A 22,126-nucleotide genomic window follows, 5' to 3' on the forward strand; every position below is an offset into this window, starting at 1 on the left:
AGGATGCTGGGGTCCACTTCATGACCATGGGGTATAGAAGGTTCCACAGGAGCCATGGGCACTCTTAAGACTTTTCAATGGGTGTGAACTGGCTCCTCCTTCTATGCCCCTTCTCCAGACCTCAGTTTTAGAAATGTGCCAAGGCAGACTGGATGCACTCTGAGGAGCTCTACTGAGTTTCTCTGAAAAGACTTATGTTAGGTTTTTTATTTTCAGGGAGAACTGCTGGCAACAGTCTCCCTGCTTCGTGGGACTGAGGGGGCAGAAGTAGGAACCAACATCCTGAATAGTTTCATGGCTCTGCTTCTGGCTGACAGGACACCATTAGCTCCTGAAGGGAACTGAACGCTAGCCGTGTCTAGATGCTCACTCCCACAGCACGCCGTCACCCCCCTCACAGAGCCAGAAGTCAGAAGACAGGTGAGTGTATGAAGATAGATCTTCAATCAAGCAAAGTGACGGCTGAGGTACCGCGCGGCGTGCCATTGCTGCCCACACATACAAAGGCACTGCAGGGTGCAGGGCGCTGGGGGGGGCGCCCTGGGCAGCAAATAACCTTGTAAACTGGATAAAAGGGGGCATAAGATGCCAAGGCACAGCCCTACCCCCGCCAGTATAAATATTATGTGAAAAATCTCTGAGGAGAAACACGCCATTGCGGGGGCGGAGCTTCCTCCTCAGGCAGCCAGCAGACTGTTCAGCGCCATTTTCTCTCATTCACAGACTGCAGAGAAGAAGCTGGTCCTCCTCCACTTCTGAACAAGTATCAGGGTGAAAAATGGGGGGCCTGGGTGCTAATACATATAATATAATAGCGCTTAAAGGTTTCTGTGTACGGAGTACGCAACACGGGGATTTTGTCTCTGTGTACAAAGTACGCGGTACGGGGATTTTTTCTTTGGCGCTGGGTTGTGAACTGGCTGCTCCTAAACTGTGTCCCTCTGACAGATTTTACTGTGCGTCTGTCTCCTATAAGTCCCAGTGTGTCTGTGAGTGTGTGTTGTACACGTGTGTAAGACATGTCTGAGGCAGGGAGTTCCTCTCCAGAGGAAGGCATTTTAGGGACACAGAGTTGTAATGTGGTGGCGTTGCCGGCACACCAAGAGCCTGCATGGGTGAAAGAAATTCGTGATAGTATGCATCATATCAATAGGAGATTAGATAAATCTGAATCTCATGCTGAGTGCTGGAGAAAATCTGTGGAGGATGTGATTTTTCAGGGCTCTGTTCTTTCATCCGCAGGCGACCCCTCTGGGTCACATAAGAGGAACGCGGATGCAGATTCCAAAAGAAATATGGAGGCTCTCCCATATAAAGGTGAGACCTTATTTGGCGATGGACTGGATGCGTTGGTCTCGGTGGCTACAGCAGGTAAGTCGACATTTTTGCCCTCTGCGCCTGCACCGGCAAAAAAGACATATCACCCGCACATGCAGTCCTTTCGGCCCAATAAATACAGAAAAGCAAGAGGTTCCCCCGTCTTTGCAGATAGGGGAAGGGGAAAGAAGTCCACAGCGGCTCCAGGTTCCCAGGAACAGAAGAATACCCCTACTTCTGCCAAATCTTCAGCATGACGCTGGGGCTCCTTTGCGGGAGGCTGCTCGGGTGGGGGCACATCTCAAACTGTTCAGCCAAGGTTGGATTCTGTCTGGCCTGGACCCCTGGGTTTTGCAGATGGTATCCCAGGGGTACAAGCTGGAGTTTCAAGACATTCCCCCATGCCGATTTTTCAAATCGACCTTGCCAGCTTCTTTTCCGGAAAGGGAAGCAGTAACAGCGGCAATCCAAAATTATGTCAGGATCAGGTCATAGTCCTGGTACCTTTGTCACAACAAGGAGAGAGGGGTTTTATTCAAGCCTTTTTGTAGTTCTGAAGCCGGACGGCTCGGTCAGACCGATCCTAAACCTAAAAAATCTGAATTCTACTTGAAACGATTCAAGTTCAAAATGGAATCACTGAGGGCAGTGATTTCCAGTCTGGAGGAGGGGGACTACATGGTGTCTGTAGACATAAAGGATGCTTACCTGCATGTTCCCATTTATCCTCCTCACCAGGCTTATCTGAGATTCGCGGTTCAGGATTGCCATTACCAATTCCAGACGTTACCTTTCGGTCTCTCCATGGCGCCGAGGGTATTCACCAAGGTGATGGCAGAGATGATGGTTCTCCTGCGTTAAAAAGGAGTCAATATAATTCCTTATCTAGACGATCTCCTGATAAAGGCGAGATCCAGGGAGCAGTTATTACAAAACATCACACTCTCCCTGTCAATACTCCAACAAAACGGTTGGATCATAAATTATCCAAAGTCACAGTTGGAACAGACAACAAGATTGTCTTTTCTCGGAATGATTCTGGACACAGAAGTTCAGAGAGTATTTCTTCCGGTGGAAAAGGCTCTGGAAATCCAGAAAATGGTAAAACAGATATTGAAACCATCAAGTGTGTCGATCCATCAGTGCATTCGATTGTTGGGGAAGATGGTGGCGGCCTACGAGGCCATACAGTTTGGCAGGTTCCATGCCAGAGTATTCCAGTGGGACCTGTTGGACAAGTGGGTGGGATCCCACCTACACATGCACCGGAAGATAATCCTGTCGTCAAAAGCCAGGATTTCGCTCCTGTGGTGGCTACACAGTTCTCACCTACTAGAGGGACGCAGGTTCGGGATTCAAGACTGGGTCCTGGTAACCACGGATGCAAGTCTCCGAGGCTGGGGAGCTGTCACTCAGGGGGAAAGCTTCCAAGGAAAATGGTCATGTCAGGAAGCCTGCCTTCACATAAACGTGCTGGAATTGAAAGCCATTTACAACGGCCTTCAACAAGCGGTACATCTTCTTCAAGATCATCCCGTGCAGATCCAGTCGGACAATGTAACAGCAGTCGCGTACATAAACAGGCAGGGCGGAACGAAAAGCAGAGCGGCAATGGCAGAGGTGACGAAGATCCTCCTCTGGGCAGAAAGACATGTAAAGGCTTTGTCGGCAATTTTCATTCCGGGAGTAGACAACTGGGAAGCAGACTTCCTCAGCAGACACGATCTCCATCCAGGAGAGTGGGGCCTCCACCAAGAAGTCTTCGCAGAGGTGACAAGTCTTTGGGGATTTCCTCAAATAGACATGATGGCATCTCGTCTAAACAAGAAGCTTCAGAAATATTGTTCCAGGTCGAGAGATCCTCAAGCAATAGCAGTGGATGCGCTAGTGACCCAGTGGGTATTCCGGTCAGTGTATGTCTTCCCTCCACTTCCGCTGATCCCAAAAGTACTCAGAATCATAAGAAGAACAAGGGTTCGAGCAATCTTCATTGCCCCAGACTGGCCAAGGAGGGCTTGGTATCCAGATCTTCAGGAGTTGCTCATAGAAGATCCTCGGCCTCTTCCTCTTCGCGAGGCCCTGCTGCAGCAGGGGCCGTGCGTGTATCAAGACTTACCGCGGCTACGTTTGACAGCATGGCTGTTGAGCGCCGGATCCTAGCCCGAAAGGGTATTCCCAAGGAAGTCATCCCCACCCTTATTCAGGCCAGGAAAGGAGTAACGTTGAAACATTACCACCGTATTTGGAGAAAATATGTGTCTTAGTGTGAATCCAAGAAGGCTCCTATGGAAGAGTTTTTCAGTTGGGACGTTTTCTCCATTTTCTGCAGGCTGGTGTGGGAAGCCGGCCTCCGATTGGGATCAATCAAGGTCCAGATTTTGGCCTTGTCAGTGTTCTTCCAAAAACAATTGGCCTCTCTTCCAGAGGTTCAGACCTTCGTGAAAGGGGTTCTGCACATCCCGCCTCCATTTGTGCCTCCAGTGGCACCATGGGACCTTAATGTGGTGTTGCAGTTCATTCAATCGGATTGGTTTGAGCCTCTACAAGAGATAGAGTTGAAGTTTCTCACTTGGAAAGTGGTGATGCTTTTGGCATTGGCATCCGCACGGCGGGTGTCTGAATTGGGGGCCTTGTCTCACAGGAGCCCTTACCTGATCTTCCATGAAGATAGGGCAGAGTCAACATTTCCTTCCAAAGGTGGTTTCATCTTTCCACATAAACCAACCTATTGTGGTGTCAGTAGTTACTGACACATTCACTGATTCAAAGTCTCTAGATGTGGTTAGGGCTTTGAAGATTTATGTCGCTAGAACAGCTCGCATATGGAAAACAGGCTCTGTTTGTCCTGTATGCTCCCAACAAGATTGGATGTCCTGCTTCCAAGCAGACTATTGCGCGTAGGATCAGAGGTACGATTCAGCACGCTCATACTACGGTTGGATTGCTGTTACCGACGTCGGTGAAGGCCCATTCCACTAGGAAGGTGGGCTCTTCCTGGGCGGCTGCCCGGGGGGTCTCGGCATTACAACTTTGCCGAGCAGCTACTTGGTCGGGGTCAAACACATCTGCAAAATTCTACAAGTTTGACACCTTGGCCGATGAAGACCTCAAGTTCGGTCAATCGGTGCTGCAGGGTCATCCGCACTCTCCCACCCGTACTGGAGTTTTGGTATAAATCCCATGGTCATGAAGTGGACCCCAGCATCCTCTAGGACGTATGAGAAAACAGGATTTTGATACCTACCTGTAAATCCTTTTCTCCTAGTCCGTAGAGGATGCTGGGCGCCTGTCCCAGTGCGTACTTTACCTGCAGTTTTGTTATTACAGTTACACAAGTTGTGTTATATTAGTTTCAGCATGTTGCTGTCATTGGTTCATGCCTGTTGGTGTGTGTTATGTTGAATGCCATGTTGTGCGGCATGGTTGAGGTGTGAGCTGGTATGTATCTTACCACTAGTATTAAAGTAAATCCTTTCCTCGAAATGTCCGTCTCCCTGGGCACAGTTCCTATAACTGAGGTCTGGAGGAGGGGCATAGAGGGAGGAGCCAGTTCACACCCATTGAAAAGTCTTAAGAGTGCCCATGGCTTCTGCAGAACCGTCTATACCCCATGGTCATGAAGTGGACCCCAGCATCCTCTACGGACTACGAGAAAAGGATTTACCGGTAGGTATCAAAATCCTGTTTTTCTCTTAACGTCAACAGTGTCTCAAATGTCACACTTTAATGCAAGCAAAATGATTGAATACCTGGATATCCCTGTCTTTTATAGGTTGCAACAGCATCTTTGCCCCGGTACTTCTGCCAAATTCCAGTAAGTATATTGATATTTTTTTTTTTTTGTAAAACAATTTTTTATTAATGCATCACTTCATAATACAGGAAAAGTTGTATAAGCAGTACAAAATGAAAAACGTGTTCAGATAACATTGCAAGTCAGGCATAAGTGCAATTATACCATATAGACATGAATATACAATTCACAGTTAGTCATTTTAAAAAACAAAGCTGAATACATATAGTAATGTCATTCACCTGTACCTTTGATATTAGGTATAGTACAATTCTTACTACAAAAAAAAAAAACCAACAACCTGCATCTTAGGCGAAGCGGGGAGGCCGGGGTCCCACCACACCATCAATATTCGGTTATCTAACACAATGGGGGGGTCCCCCACCGCTACCCTTGTCTCATACCACTCAGTGGCTTTAAAGGAGTGTTTAATCCTAGCTTGGAAGTCTATAGGAAGAGTAGCAACGTAACTCTCCCAGGAGTCGAAAAATCTCCCCACCAATTTATCTTTCTGTAACGTAGTTTCTAACCATTGCATCTGAAACAAATGATGGAGTTTTCCCTTAAACAAATCTAGGGTAGGCGGATCTTTATATATCCAAGATTGCAAAATAGCTTTGCGCGCAGCCGCACTAATCGCCACTAACAACCTTTTACATCCCCTCGTTACCCTTTGTCCAGCCGGAATTATTCCAAAAACCGCCCATTCTGCCGTGAGGGGAATAAAATTTATCAACTGCCCTGTGACAAATTGCCGCACCTGAAGCCAAAAGCGTCGGAGCATCGGACACAACCAGAAACAATGTATGAGATCTGCTCTCGGGGCATGACATTTCAGACACCTGTCCGAATCTACCATGCCCGCTTTGTATTGTTTGTAAGGGGAAAAATATGCCCTATGGACAATATTGTAGAACATTTCGTGATATTGTGCCGAGGGTAGTAATTTGCAAGAAAGGAGCAGGTTGTTTAGCAACGCCTCACACGTTAGTGTAGGAAAATCTGATAACCATTTTGTCATCCCCGATTTCGACCGTGAATGATCCATCGGAGCGTTAAGTGTTCTATAATGTATAGATAAGGCCTTTTTAGTGGCCGATGGTGTTCTGAGAAGGATATCGAGGTCATTCGTGTAGTCCTCCTCCGAAAGGGCGTTAAGTATCGAGCATGTGTAGTGTTGCATCTGTAAAAATGCGAGCGGGTAATTTAGAATAAACGGATAAGTCTCTTGAGCCTGCGCAAACGTCAGTGGTTTTCTAGTTCCCACGTTGACCATTTGTCTTACATCTTGATTTTTTTTTTTCTCTAACGTCCTTGAGGATGCTGGGACTCCGTAAGGACCATGGGGAATAGACGGTCTCCGCAGGAGATAGGGCACTTTAAGAAAGCTTTGGACTCTGGGTGTGCACTGGCTCCTCCCTCTATGCCCCTCCTCCAGTTTTACACTGTGCCCAGAGCAGGATGGGTGCACTGCAGAGAGCTCTCCTGAGTTCTCTGCCTAAAAGCATTTTTGTTTGGATTTTTTCTCTACTTTTTCTACTTTTTCACAGGGAGCACTGCTGGCAACAGGCTCCCTGCATCGAGGGACTGAGGAGAGAGGAGCAGACCTTCTTGTCTAAGATAGGCTCTGCTTCCTCGGCTACTGGACACCATTAGCTCCAGAGGGGGTGAACGCAAGTTCTTACTGGGCGTCCACCCCCGGAGCCGCGCCGCCGTTCTCCTAACAGAGCTAGAAGAACAGAAGACAGAAGTCGTCAGGCGGCAGAAGCCTTCAGCTTCACGGAGGTAATGCACAGCACTGCAGCTGTGCGTCATTGCTCCCATACACCTCACACACTCCGGTCACTGTAAGGGTGCAGGGCGCAGGGGGGGGCGCCCTGGGCAGCAATATAAACACCTCTTATGGCAAAAGACAATATACATGTACAGGTGGGCACTGTACATGTATATAAAAGAGCCCCCGCCATATTTTTGTAAGTTTGAGCGGGACAGAAGCCCGCCGCCGAGGGGGCGGGGCTTCTCCCTCAGCACTCACCAGCGCCATTTTCTCTCCACAGCACCGCTGAGAGGAAGCTCCCCGGACTCTCCCCTGCTTACACACGGTGAAGGGGTGTTTAAAAGAGAGGGGGGGGGGGGGGGGCACATAATTGGCGGATAACATATTATATAGCGCTGCTGGGGAAAAACATTTTGTGTTGGTCTCCAGGATCATTGCACTGGGGTGTGTGCTGGCATACTCTCTTTCTGTCTCTCCAAAGGGCCTTGACAGGGATACTGTCTTCAGGAAAGGGGTTCCCTGTGTGTGTGAAGTGTGTCGGTACGCGTGTGTCGACATGTTTGACGAGGAGGGCTCGCTTAATGTGGAGGGGGAGTGCTTGAATGTCATGTCGCCGTCGGCAGCGCCGACACCGGAATGGGTGGATATGCTGAATGTCTTGAATGCAAATGTCAATCTATTGCATAAAAGGTTAGATAAGGCAGAAGCTAGGAAACAGTCAGGTAGCCAGTCCATGCCTGTCCCTGTGGCGCCAGGCCCTTCGGGGTCTCAGAAGCGCACCATATCCCAGATCGATGACACAGATACTGACTCTAGTGTCGACTATGAAGATGAAAAATTACAGCCGAAGGTGGCAAAAGGTATTCAGTACATGATTATTGCCATTAAAGAGGTTTTGCATATTACTGAAGAACCCCCGGTCCCTGACACGAGGGTACACATGTATAAAGGGAAAAAGCCTGAAGTCACCTTTCCATCCTCATTTGAACTAAGTGAATTGTGCGAAAAGGCTTGGGAATCTCCGGATAGGAGACCACAAGTTCCCAAAAGGGTTCTTATGGCGTATCCTTTTCCACAAACTGATAGGATACGCTGGGAATCTTCGCCTAAGGTAGACAAGGCGCTGACACGCTTGTCCAAAAAGGTGGCACTGCCTTCTCAGGATACGGCTTCCCTCAAGGAACCTGCTGACCGCAAGCAGGAAATTACCTTGAAGCACATTTACACTCATTCAGGTACTATTGCTAGACCGGCTATGGCGTCGGCCTGGGTTTGTAGTGCGGTTGTGGCATGGGCAGATTCCTTATCTACGGAGATTGACACCTTAGATAGGGATGCTATTCAAATGACCATAGAGCATATCAGAGATGCTGCCTTGTATATGAGAGATGCTCAGAGAGACATTTGTTTATTAAGCTCCAGAATAAATGCTATGTCTATTTCTGCTAGGCGGCTCTTGTGGACCCGACAGTGGACGGGAGATGCCGATTCAAAGCGGCATATGGAGTCCTTGCCTTACAAAGGAGGAGTTGTTTGGAGACGGCCTCTCGGACCTTGTCTCTACGGCTACGGCTGGTAAGTCGAATTTCTTACCTTATGTCCCCCCGCAGCATACAAAAAAGGCACCTCATTATCAAATGCAGTCCTTTCGTTCCAATAAAAACAAAAAGGTACGGGGATCGTCCTTTGTTGCCAGAGGGAAAGGCAGGGGAAAGAAGCTGCACACAGCTAGTTCCCAAGAGCAAAAGTCCTCCCCTGCCTCTGCAAAGTCCACCGCATGACGCTGGGGCTTCCCGGGGGGAGGCAGATCTAAGTGGGGGCTCGTCTTCGGTTTTTCAGCCACGTCTGGGTTCACTCGCAGGTGGATCCCTGGGCATTAGAGATTGTTTCTCAGGGATACAGGCTGGAATTCGAAGACTTGCCTCCTCGACGGTTTTTCAAATCGGTGCTGCCGGCTTCCCCATCAGAGAGGGAGCTAGTGTTGGCGGCAATCCAAAAATTGTATATTCAACAGGTGATTGTCACAGTTCCTCATCTCCAGCAAGGAGAGGGATATTACTCAACCCTGTTTGTGGTTCCGAAACCGGACGGTTCGGTCAGACCCATTTTAAACCTAAAATCTCTGAACCTGTACTTGAAGAGGTTAAAGTTCAAGATGGAATCACTCAGGGCGGTCATCGCCAGCCTGGAGGGGGGGGATTGGATGGTGTCCCTGGATATAAAGGATGCATACCTTCATGTTCCGATATTCCCCCCTCATCAGGCGTTCCTGAGATTTGCAGTGCAGGACTGTCACTACCAATTTCAGACGTTGCCGTTTGGGCTTTCCACGGCCCCGAGGATTTTCACCAAGGTAATGGCGGAAATGATGGTGCTCCTGCGCAGGCAGGGGGTCACAATTATCCCATACTTGGACGATCTCCTCATAAAGGCGAGATCTCGGGAGAAGTTACTGGACAGCGTGTCTCTGTCCATGAAGACGTTGCAGATACACGGCTGGATTCTCAATATACCGAAGTCCCAGCTAGTCCCTACAATGCGTCTGACCTTTTTGGGCCTGATTCTAGACACAGACCAGAAAAAGGTTTTTCTTCCGATCGAAAAGGTTCAGGAGCTCATAGCCATGGTCAGGAACCTATTAAAACCAAAAAAGGTTTCAGTGCATCATTGCACGCGGGTCCTGGGGAAGATGGTGGCTTCATACGAAGCCATCCCTTTCGGCAGGTTCCATGCGAGGACCTTTCAATGGGACCTCATGGACAAGTGGTCCGGGTCCCATTTACGAATGCATCAAAGGATCACCCTGTGTCCCAGGACCAGGGTATCTCTCCTGTGGTGGCTGAACAGTGCTCACCTGCTAGAGGGTCGCAGGTTCGGCATTCAGGACTGGGTCCTGGTGACCACAGACGCAAGCCTCCGAGGCTGGGGAGCAGTAACACTGGGAAGAAATTTCCAAGGTCTCTGGTCAAACCTAGAGACTTGTCTCCACATCAACGTCCTGGTGTTGAGGGCCATATACAACGCCCTGTGTCAAGCGGAGGAATTGCTTCAGAGAAAACCGGTTCTGATTCAGTCGGACAACGTCATGGCAGTGGCTCATAAAAACCGGCAAGGCGGAACAAGGAGCAGAGTGGCCATGGCAGAAGCGTCTAGGATTCTACGCTGGGCAGAAGGCTATGTAAGCGCGCTATCAGCAGTGTTCATCCCGGGGGTGGACAACTGGGAGGCGGACTTCCTCAGCAGGCACGAACTGCATCCGGGAGAGTGGGGACTTCATCAAGAAGTCTTCGTACAGATCACGGATCGATGGGGACTGCCTCAAATCGACATGATGGCATCCCGTCTCAACAAAAAGCTAAAGCGGTACTGCGCCAGGTCAAGGGACCCTCAGGCGGTAGCGGTAGACGCTCTGGTGACACCTTGCGTGTTCAGATCGGTCTATGTGTTTCCTCCTCTTCCTCTCATACCCAAAGTGTTGAGAATAATAAGAATGAGCAGGGTCAGAACAATCCTCATTGTTCCAGATTGGCCACGGAGGACTTGGTATCCGGAGCTGCAAGAGTTGCTTACAGAAGATCCGTGGCCTCTTCCTCTAAGGCAGGACCTGCTGCAGCAGGGGCCCTGTCTGTTCCAAGACATACCGCGGCTGCGTTTGACGGCATGACGGTTGAAAGCCGGATCCTAGCGGAAAAAGGAATTCCGGAGGAAGTCATTCCTACCCTGATCAAGGCTAGGAAAGACGTGACGTTAAAACATTATCACCGTATATGGCGGAAATATGTTTCTTGGTGTGAGGCCAGAGCTGCTCCTACGGAGGAGTTCCATTTGGGCCGTCTGCTTCACTTCCTTCAAACAGGAGTGACTTTGGGCCTAAAATTAGGGTCCATAAAAGTCCAAATTTCGGCCTTATCCATTTTCTTTCAAAGAGAATCAGCCTCTCTTCCTGAAGTACAAACTTTTGTGAAGGGGGTGCTGCATATTCAGCCTCCCTTTGTGCCTCCGGTGGCGCCTTGGGATCTTAACGTGGTGTTACGTTTTCTCAAGTCACCTTGGTTTGAACCACTCAAAACTGTGGAGTTGAAATACCTCACGTGGAAAGTGGTCATGTTGTTGGCATTAGCTTCGGCTAGACGTGTTTCAGAATTGGCGGCTTTTTCACATAAAAGCCCATACTTGGTTTTTCACGTGGATAGGGTGAGGACTCGTCCTCAATTTCTGCCAAAGGTGGTCTCATCTTTTCATATGAACCAACCTATTGTCGTGCCTGTGGCTACACGGGACTTGGAGGATTCCGAGTCCCTGGATGTGGTCAGGGCTTTGAAGATTTATGTGACCAGAACAGCTAGAATCAGGAAGACTGAAGCTCTGTTTGTTCTGTATGCGGCCAACAAGGTTGGCGCTCCTGCTTCAAAGCAGACTATTGCTCGCTGGATCTGTAACACGATTCAGCAGGCGCATTCTACGGCAGGATTGCAGTTACCGAAATCGGTTAAGGCCCATTCCACTAGGAAAGTGGGCTCTTCTTGGGCGGCTGCCCGAGGGGTCTCGGCATTACAGTTGTGCCGAGCAGCTACTTGGTCGGGGTCTAACACCTTTGCAAAGTTCTATAAGTTTGATACCCTGGCTGAGGAGGACCTCCTGTTTGCTCAATCGGTGCTGCAGAGTCATCCGCACTCTCCCGCCCGTTTGGGAGCTTTGGTATAATCCCCATGGTCCTTACGGAGTCCCAGCATCCTCAAGGACGTTAGAGAAAATGAGATTTTACTTACCGGTAAATCTATTTCTCGTAGTCCGTAGAGGATGCTGGGCGCCCGTCCCAAGTGCGGACTTCTTCTGCATGACTTGTATATAGTTATTGCTTACATAAGGGTTATGTTATAGTTTATCGGTTGAACCGTGGCTATGTCGTTGTTCATACTGTTAACTGGGTAGTTTATCACAAGTTATACGGTGTGATTGGTGTGGCTGGTATGGATCTCGCCCTTAGATTTACAAAAATCCTTCCTCGTACTGTTCATCTCCTCTGGGCACAGTTTCCCTAACTGAGGTCTGGAGGAGGGGCATAGAGGGAGGAGCCAGTGCACACCCAGAGTCCAAAGCTTTCTTAAAGTGCCCTATCTCCTGCGGAGCCCGTCTATTCCCCATGGTCCTTACGGAGTCCCAGCATCCTCTACGGACTACGAGAAATAGATTTACTGGTAAGTAAAATCTTATTTTTTTTTATTATGATTATAATATTGTTTTTTTCATTGCAACTGTCCTGAAATTGCACAGAAGTTATATATTAAAGAGGAGTATTATGTAAGCTTGGAAGAACGTTTATAAAGGAAAGTTTCTGTCCTTCACGCTAAGTGCGATCTGTATATGAAGGACTATTAGCAATACCTATAATCTCCCTTATTTAATTTGGTGGGGGTCCTGCTTTTTAGCTTTGGGGCACCGACTCTCCGAAACTTTCAACCCCGCACAAGTCGAGAAGCCTCTACTAGAATCCTTCAAAAACAGACTCAAGACTTGCCTATTTACTGAGACATTTCACTAATGTTCCTTTATTTCCTAACAAAATACAACCCAAATGCTTAGTTCTCTTTTCGTTTAAGCTTATTTCTCCTTTTAGCCAATGGGGACACTGCAGTGACTATGGGTATAGAGTGGTGCAGCAGAGCCTGGGACCAAATAGTTAACTTTCCTTTCTCAGAAGCACAGGTTCTCCCTCCCTTATACACCGCCTCCTTAGCACTAATATCTGCAATAGCTGGTATTTCTCTGGCTGGGTCCACAGGATTATCCACAGGATAACATTGGGATATTGTCGAGCGACAGCGAAAATGGCACCAACACGGTCACAAGCTTTCTGGCCTCCCAGGATGCATTGGGGCCTCCACTATATAGTCCCGCCCACTGACTCAGTCAGATCAGTTTTTTGCTTGGTGCGGCAGGAAGCCGCATGGTCACAGGGCTGCTGTGAAAGCAGCCTTAAGTTTTCATTCATTTATTTTTATAGACTTACTGTTTTGGTTTGAGCGACTTCTCTTAACAGCGTCTTAAACGCATATTAGAAAGAGTCGCTCCAAGAACTCCCCACCGGGTCGCAACAACGCTTACCTTCGGGTATCAGTGCTGTCTCGACGGGCGTCTGTGTCGGATGTTCTAGCAGGTCCAGCAGACGTAACCAGGCTGTGGCCGGAGCATGGGGAGACGGTGAGTCTATGGACTTCCTCTTACTAGAGGGGTCAGGACACAGCTACACTGATTTGGTGGAGACTACAAACAGTGTGTTGATGCGCCGAACATCCCGGTGTGACAGCGCTACGCTCTGGGGATCATAGGCGCCAGGACTAGGTGAGGCCACGATCCTGGGAGTTTAAGTCAACAGGGGGTTTCAGACGCTCTCCTGGCCGTCCCTCCTCCGAGTTCATGGCCAGTTCCCGCGTGTCTCTCGTTTCATGAACTGAATGACCTCACTTCCGGCTCAGACGCTACCACGAGGGTACTCGGTCGCAGCTTAGACGCTGCGGTTGTGTACACTGGAGATAAAACCCGCCAGACCGAGTCGCAGGCCTTAGCGTCTGCATACACGTGGAAATCGCTCAGCGTCCGTGTCCGTCAGTGAGCGTCCGTGTCAGTTATCAGTTATCAAGAGCGGCAGTGTACATCAGTAGCGTCTGAATCCACTCAGCGTCTTACGAGCGTCTTTGCTTGGATATGGAAGTGTGGTGAGTCTCCCTGTATCCCGCTCTCCGGAGGCAGGGTATACAGTACTAAAAATTCCTTCTACTTTTTAGTATGCATTGTTAATTTTTAGTACCTATTGCATATGAGACCTGTATATTACTGTGTTTTCTGCATGTTATGTTGAAAAAAGAACCAGTTAAACAGAAGTACAATTTTCCTACTTATGTATAAGTTATTATGGAGGTTGTATTCTCATATGACAATGTTTAATGCTTTAACATGTGACTGACTGCTAGTATGCGTGCTGACTTTTCTGTGTAATGTCAGTCCTGTTCTGACCCTCAAATCAGGTGCACTGTGGTCAGATTGATTTCACCTCTATATACTGATTATAGGGTGTTTTTCAGTCACAAAATTGTGTAGTCAATATCAGATAAAATGTCTGTGAGCGGCAAAAGTGATGAGGAGAATTTGTCAAGCACTCCCATAGCCCTAACATGCTTATCTTGTAAGTCAGGGGTAATTGATATGAATCAATTGGTCACTTATGAGGGTTTGTGTGCAAACTGTTTCGCTTTTCAGCGAAGTAAAAGACAGGAGTTGGTTCAACCACCAACAGAGCCACCATGGAATATGTTTTCAAAGACTCTGTCCTCTATTGTGGACAAGTTGGCTCCAGTAGCACCACCTCAAGGGTTAGGTTACACTATGAACCCATACATGCAGCTCCCTTCCTATGGCCTGGTTCCAGTAGCCTCTACTAGCAACCAAGAGTCAGATAAGACTAAGACAGATACGTCTATGTGGCAGACTACACAAGATGATACAACGGATGATGATACAGTAGCCTCGACTCCGTATGATGATCAGTCGCAGAGTTTTAGTTCAGATGATGTTGCTGAACTTATTAATGCTGTGAAGGCTGTTCTCTCGTTAGAAGAGCCAGCCAAGACAGCGTTAAAAACTCTAGCACCTGTATTTAAACGAACAAAGGCAGTGAAAGCTGTATTCCCAGCGTCAGATGAGCTGACGGAATGATGGATGAGTCTTGGGCGGCGCCCAGTAAAAAGTATAAGATTCCTAAAAGATGGGATTCTTATTATCCATTTCCAGCTGTGGATTGTTCAAAAAGAGAAGTTCCTCCGAAAGTAGATGCACATGTTCTGCGACTCGTGCAAAAATCTGCTTTACCACTGTCACCTACCTCACTAAATGATGTCACAGACAGAAGGGTAGATAGCCTTTTGAAAAATATATTTTCTCTAGTAGGAGCAGTGGTAAGACCTGCTATGGCTTCGGCCTGGGTAGCAAAGGCAATGGGCGAATGGATAGAGGAACTAGAGAATGACATCCCTTCTCCTACTAGGGAGCAAGTGGATCGTTTTTGCCGTTTGAGACAATCTGCCCAGTATTTGGAAGAAGCAGCAATTGATATAGGTACAGTCGCTTCTAAAGCTTCAGCCTTGTCAGTAGTCGCTCTCAGAGCAGTCTGGCTACGTACCTGGAAGGCAGATGCGGAATCCAAGAAGGAATTGGAAGCATTGCCTTTTGTAGGTAATATATTATTTGGAAAACCGTTATCGGATATCCTAGAATCAGAGGCTGAATCGAAAAAGGTCAGATTTCCGGCTACCTATAACCCTAAGTCCAAGGGTTTAAAATTTAGCTCCTTTCGTTGGCAAAGCAAAGCGAAAGCTAAAGAGGAGCCTAAGCAACCCCAGTTTAAAGCCAGGGGTAGGAAGCAGTGGGCTAGCAAAAAGCCAGCTTCCAAACCTGATCAGAAACCCTCAGCCTGAAGAGACGGGCCTCCGCCTGGAGGATTCCAGGGTTGGGGGCCGACTCCTTCAATTTGCACACATATGGCAACCGTCAACAACAGATGCCTGGGTGCAGAAGGTAGTATCTCAGGGGTATGGGTTCCCATTCAGGAGGCAGCCTCCTCAAAGATATTTTTGCACCAGCCCGTCTCGTATAGAGTCGAAGGCCAATGCCCTGCAAGAAGCAGTCCAAAAATTACTGCAGTCAGGTGTGATTGTCCCAGTACCTCCATCACAAAGGGGACAGGGGTTTTACTCCAATCTATTTTTGATCCAGAAGCCAAATGGGTCATATCGACCAATTCTCAATCTGAAAATGTTAAACAAATACATTTGGATCCCGAAGTTCCATATGGAGACGTTACGCTCCATAATGTTGGCTATGGAACCGGGAGATTTCATGGTATCTCTGGATGTACGGGATGCTTACCTACATGTGCCTATAGCACTGTCTCATCAGTGTTACCTCAGGTTTGCCATCCTGCAGGAACATTTTCACTTCCAAGCCTTGCCCTTCTGGCTAGCAACAGCACCCAGGGTGTTTACCAAGATTATGGTGGTTATGGCAGCTTGTCTGCGCAAGCAGGGGATAAGAATATTCCCATACCTCGACGACCTGTTAATCTTAGCACATTTGCAAAATTTACTTTTGAGCCATCTTCAACAGACAATAGTTTGTTTACAGAGACATGGGTGGCTCATAAATTGGGAAAAGTCGTCTCTGAATCCGTCACAGCGGATGGTTCATTTGGGGCCATATTGGATTCAGACCTACAGAAAGTTCTCGTACCAGAGAAAAAGATAGTCAAGGTGCAGGTCATGGCTCAGGAAGCGTTGCACGCCCAGACAATGTCAGTCCATGCAGCAATGCGACTGTTGGGTCTGATGGTATCAACCTTCGACATGGTGGAATATGCGCAATTCCACTCCAGACCATTGCAGCACCTTATTCTGACCAAATGGAACGGAAATCATCAGACGATAAAAAAGCAGATGATAAAGTTTCCAGTAAACGTAAAAAGGTCTCTAGCGTGGTGGCTACAGACAGACCATTTAAACAAGGGGAGATCCTTTTGGATAAAAGAATGGCAAGTCCTGACAACAGTTGCCAGCCTGCAAGGCTGGGGTGCGGTACTCGGAAGCCTGTGGTTCCAGGGAAAATGGACCGCAAGGGAAAGTCGCCTGCCAATAAATCTGCTGGAAATAAGGGCCATTTACATGGCTTTAGTTCAGGCAAAGGACAGTCTGCAAGGAAGACCGGTCCAGATTCGCTCAGACAATGCGACAGCAGTAGCATACCTCAATCATCAAGGAGGAACTCACAGCAAGAGACTGATGGAGGAAGTAACTCCCATTCTAAAGTGGGCAGAACTCCATCTCCCAGCATTGTCAGCAGTGTTTGTCCCAGGTGTACTGAACTGGGAAGCGGATTTTCTCAGTCGACACACCATTCAGGAAACCGAATAGGCAATAGTGAACAGATGGGGTCTACCAGAGATAGACCTCATGGCGTCTCGTCTAAACAACAAAGTTCCAAGGTATGGATCGAGAACAAAGGATCCCGGAGCGGTCCTTGTAGACGCACTGTCAGTAGAATGGAAATTTCGTCTGGCCTATCTGTTCCCTCCAATATCTGTTACCCAGAGTAGTGAGAAAAATGAAGCAAGCAAAAGGAGCAATAATTCTAATCGCTCCAGCTTGGCCAAGAAGGCATTGGTACACAGATCTACTAACGATGTCCGTGGAAGCACCAATACTGCTCCCTCAACGTCCAGATCTGCTAATGCAGGGTCCTTGTTGGCACAGCCATCTGGATCGTCTTTGACGGCGTGGCTATTGAAACCTCTATCCTAGAAGCTAGAGGATATTCGAAACAAGTAATCCAAACTATGCTTAGAGCAAGAAAGCCTTCTTCAGCTCGTGTGTATCATAGAATATGGCAAGCCTATATTCATTGGTGTACTGGAAAAAGTTTGAATCCAAGATCTTTTAAAGTATCCAGGATTTTGGATTTCCTTCAAGCAGGATTGGATAAAGGTTTGAAAGTGGCTTCCTTGAGAGTTCAAGTATCAGAATTAACTGTATGGTTTCAGTGAAAGATTGCTGATTTACAGGATGTACGTACTTTCTTTCAGGGAGTTGTACATATTCAACCTCCATTTGTTCCTCCTGCAGCTCCTTGGGATTTGAATTTAGGCCCTCATTCCGAGTTGTTCGCTCGGTAAAAATCTTCGCATCGCAGCGATTTTCCGCTTAATGCGCAATGTTCGCACTGCGACTGCGCCAAGTAAATTTGCTATGCAGTTAGGAATTTTACTCACGGCTTTTTCATCGTTCTGGCGATCGTAATGTGATTGACAGGAAATGGGTGTTACTGGGCGGAAACAGGCCGTTTTATGGGCGTGTGGGAAAAAACGCTACCGTTTCCTGAAAAAACGCAGGAGTGGCTGGAGAAACGGAGGAGTGTCTGGGCGAACGCTGGGTGTGTTTGTGACGTCAAACCAGGAACGACAAGCACTGAACTGATCGCAGATGCCGAGTAAGTCTGAAGCTACTCAGAAACTGCTACGAGGTGTGTAATGAAAATCGCAATATTGCGAATACATCGTTCTCAATTTTAAGATGCTAAGATTCACTCCCAGTAGGCGGCGGCTTAGCATGAGCAAATCTGCTAAAATCCGCTTGCGAGCGAACAACTCGGAATGACCTCCTTAGTTCTGAAATTCCTCCAGGGTCCTCCGTTTGAACCGCTTAAGAGAGCAGATCTTAAATGGTTAACGGTTAAAGTACTTTTTCTACTGGCACTGGCATCAGCCAGAAGAGTGTCAGATTTAGGAGCGTTATCGTGTAAGTCTCCTTTCCTAAGTTTTTTTCCAGACAGAGCAGTTCTCAGAACGAGATCTGGTTATCTTCCAAAGGTGGTATCAAAGTTTCATCTGAATGAAGAGATTGTAGTCCCAGCTTTTCAGGTATCAGGACTATCTGCGGGAGAAGCGTCGCTGGACGTGGTCCGAGCTTTAAGAATCTACATAGATCGTACTAGTGCCATCAGGAAAAAAAATTCTCTCTTCATCCTCTACGGATTTCATAGAAGAGGATGGCCTGCTAGTAAACAGATGCTGGCGAGATGGCTCTGAATGGTAATATCAGAAGCTTATTCTCATGCAGATCTCCCTACTCTGGCTAATGTCTCTGCACACTCTACACGTAAGGTAGGTCCTTCATGGGCAGCACAACAGGGTGCTTCAGCAGAACAGATTTGTAAGGCAGCCACATGGTCTTCCATAAACACATTCATCAGACATTATGCCTTGGATACTTTTGCCTCTCATGACGCAGACTTCGGGCGAAAGGTCCTCCTGTGTAATCAGGAGCGTCCCCACCACTAAAATTGGCTTTGGGAATCCCAATGTTATCCTGTGGATAATCCTGTGGACCCAGCCAGAAAAATAGACGTTATGGTAAGATCTTACCGTTGATAACGTGATTTCTCTTATGTCCACAGGTATCCACAGGGATCCCACCCTGACGCACCTGATTTGAGGATCTTGACAATCACTAAAACTCTTCCCTCTTGTATGGAAGGGTGTGCATGTGTGTTCTTATCGCCTAAATAGGTTTCTACCTGATGCTCCTGCCTAAATCGCTGTGGAAAGAACTGATCTGACTGAGTCAGTGGGCGGGATTATATGGTGAAGCCCCGATGCATCCTGGGAGACCAGAAAGCTCGTGACCGTGTTGGTGCCATTTCCGCTGTCGCTCAACCATATCCCAATGTTATCCTGTGGATACCTGTGGACATAAGAGAAATCACGTTATCAACGGTAAGTTCTTACCATAACGTCTATTTCTCAGTCTGCACACCATTCATATAAACGAATGGGCTTTACACCTGGAAGTCTTCCTGGTCGCCAGATGGGGGTTGCCAGAGATAGATCTCATGGCGTCTCGTCAGAACCACAAGGTGCCCGCATACGGATCAAGAACAAATGATCCCAAAGCGATTTTTGTGGATGCCCTGTCAGTGAGATGGGACTTTCATCTGGCCTATGTGTTTCCTCCCATCGCCCTGTTACCCAGGGTGGTGAGAAAGGTAAAACAAGGAAAAAGTGCAGTGATACTAATAGCTCCGGCTTGGCCCAGAAGACATTGGTACATAGATCTGCAGAGGATGTCGATGGATGCTCCATTCCTACTACCTTAACGTCCAGATCTACTGATTTAGGGGCCTTGTCATCACAGACATCTGGATCGACTGTCTTTGACGGCTTGGCTCTAGAAACCTCCATCCTGAAGTCAAGAGGATTCTCACAACAGGTAATTCAAACACTAATTAGAGCAAGGAAACCCTCCTCAGCTCGCATTTATCACAGAATATGGCAAGCCTATATTCAATGGTGCAGAGAACAGAAACTTAATCCCAGGTCTTTTAGAGTTTCCAGAATCCTAGCATTCCTTCAGGCAGGAATGGATAAAGGTTTAAGGGTGGCTTCCTTGAGAGTGCAGATGTCAGCACTAACTGTATGAGTCCAAAAGAAATTTGCCAACCTACAGGATGTGTGCACTTTTTTCCGGGGAATGCTGTGCATTCAACCTCCTTTTGTGCCTTGGGACCTAAGTTTAGTTCTAAAGGCCCTTCAAGGTGTCCCATTTGAACCACTTAAAAGAGTGGATTTTAAATGGTTGACAGCTAAGGTTCTCTTTCTACTGGCCATGGCTTTAGCTAGAAGAGTTTCAGATTTAGGCACATTATTATGTCGTCCTCCATTTCTGATTTTTTTTTTATCCAGATAGAGCAGTTCTCAGAACTAAATGTGATTATCTTCCTAAGGTGGTGTCTAAATTCCACCTTAATGAAGAAATTGTAGTCCCGGCTTTCCAGGGGCCGGACCTCACTGTGGGAGATGCATATTTGGACGTAGTCCGTGCCTTAAGGATCTACGTAGATCGTACCAGTGCTATCAGAAAGACAGATTCTCTCTTTGTTCTCTACAGATTTCACTGGAGAGGATGGCCTGCTAATAAGCAGACACTGGCGAGGTGGCTTCAGTTGACTAGTTCAGAAACATATTCACAGGCTGATTTCCCAGTTCTGGATAATGTCTCTGTTCCCTCTACTCGTAAGGTAGGTCCATCGTGGGCAGCACAGCGTGGTGCTTCAGCAGAACAGATATGTAAGGCAGCCACATGGTCTTCCATTAACACACTCATTAGACATTATGCCGTAGATACCTTTGCCTCTCAGGACGCTGAATTCGGGCGAAGGATTCTCCTGTCTTATCAGGAGCGTCCCCACCACTAAATTGCTTTGGGACATCCCAATTTATCCTGTGGATACCCTGTGGACCCTGCAGGAGAAATTTACGTTATGGTAAGAACTTACCGTTGATAACAGTATTTCTCCTAAGTCCACAGGTTCCACAGGGATCCCACCCTGACGCACCTGATTTGAGGTTCCTTTTACTCACTAACCTCTTCCCTCTTGTACGGTAGGGTGTGCATGTGTGCCCTTCTCGCCTGATTAGTGCTCTGCATGATGCTCCTGCTTTAAGCTTTGGAAAACAACTGATTTGCCTGAGCCAGGAGACGGGGATATATGGACGGGCCCACTGCATGCTGGGAGGCCAGAAAGCTTTAACCGATTGGTGTAAGATCCGCTGTTGCTCAACCATATCCTAATGTATCCTGTGGAACCTGTGGACTTAGGAGAAATACTGTTATCAACGGTAAGTTCTTACCATAATGTATATTTCAGGAATGCTGGACAATACAGGAAGTGAATCGTCCGATCAGCGTCCTGTAACTCGGGGCCATTTACAAGGTCAAGTGCCTCCTTCTTCACGGGCTTGTCAAGGTGCAGTCTGACAGTGCAACAGCTGTTGTGTACCTAAATCATCAGGGGGGGTACACAAAGCAAGAGTGCCATTAGGGAAGTCCGCTGCATTTTCCAATGGGCCGAACTTTTGGGGCTGACTGCTGTTCACATCCCCAGAGTCCAGAACTGGGGGCCGACTTTCTAAGTCGCCAATATGTCCACTCAGGTGTATGGACTCTGCACCACGAAGTGTTTCTCATGTTAGTAAGTTGCTGTGGTCGTCCAGACATAGACCTGATGACAAAGCGCCACAATCACAAACTCCTTCGCTGTTGCTCCTGCAAAAAAGATCCGGAAGCCTTTCTGGTGGATGCTATAATGATCCTGTGGGCATTTCCTCTTCTGTACATGTTCCCTCCAATATCCATGATACCTCTAGTCCTGCGGAAGATCAAGCAGGGAGGGGGGCATAGTGATTCTTATCGCCCAGGACTGGGCCTGTTAGGCTTTTTACACCGACTTTCTGTCCTTGTCCGTCGACTCCCCATGTTGTCTTCTGCTCCAGCCGTACCTGCTGTCTCATTGTCATTTTCTTCACCCAGATCTGGACGCCTCGCTATAAGGGGTGGCTCTTGAGAAGTACATCTTGAGAGATAAGAGCTTGTCATCTCAGGTGATCTGTACCCTACTTAATGACTGCAAGCCTTTGTCTGCAAGGATTTAATTCCTTATTTCCAGCCTAGATTTGTCCCTCCAGTGGCTTCATAGGACCTCTCTTTGGTGCTTCGGGATCTCCAGGTGGGTCCTTTTGAACCTTCGAAGATGGTGGACCTTTGGTGGCTTACCTATTAAAGACCATCTTCCTTATTTCATTGCTTTAGTCCATAGGGTCATGGACCTTAGTGCTTTGTCCTTTCAGTCCTGACCTCTGT

The 22,126-nt window shown here is 47.7% G+C and overlaps 1 protein-coding gene across 1 annotated transcript in view; it reads left to right on the forward strand.

The window, feature by feature from the left end:
- The window catches only part of SOS2 (SOS Ras/Rho guanine nucleotide exchange factor 2), a 181,934-nt gene that overhangs the window by 142,993 nt on the left and 16,815 nt on the right, over positions 1-22,126 (forward strand). Inside the window, exon 21 of the mRNA XM_063947620.1 lies at positions 5,090-5,131. Coding sequence (XP_063803690.1) covers positions 5,090-5,131 — 42 coding nt within the window. The remainder of the gene's footprint in view (positions 1-5,089; positions 5,132-22,126) is intronic.

Source organism: Pseudophryne corroboree, chromosome 12 (assembly GCF_028390025.1).
Source record: "Pseudophryne corroboree isolate aPseCor3 chromosome 12, aPseCor3.hap2, whole genome shotgun sequence".
Taxonomy (NCBI): Eukaryota; Metazoa; Chordata; class Amphibia; order Anura; family Myobatrachidae; genus Pseudophryne; species Pseudophryne corroboree.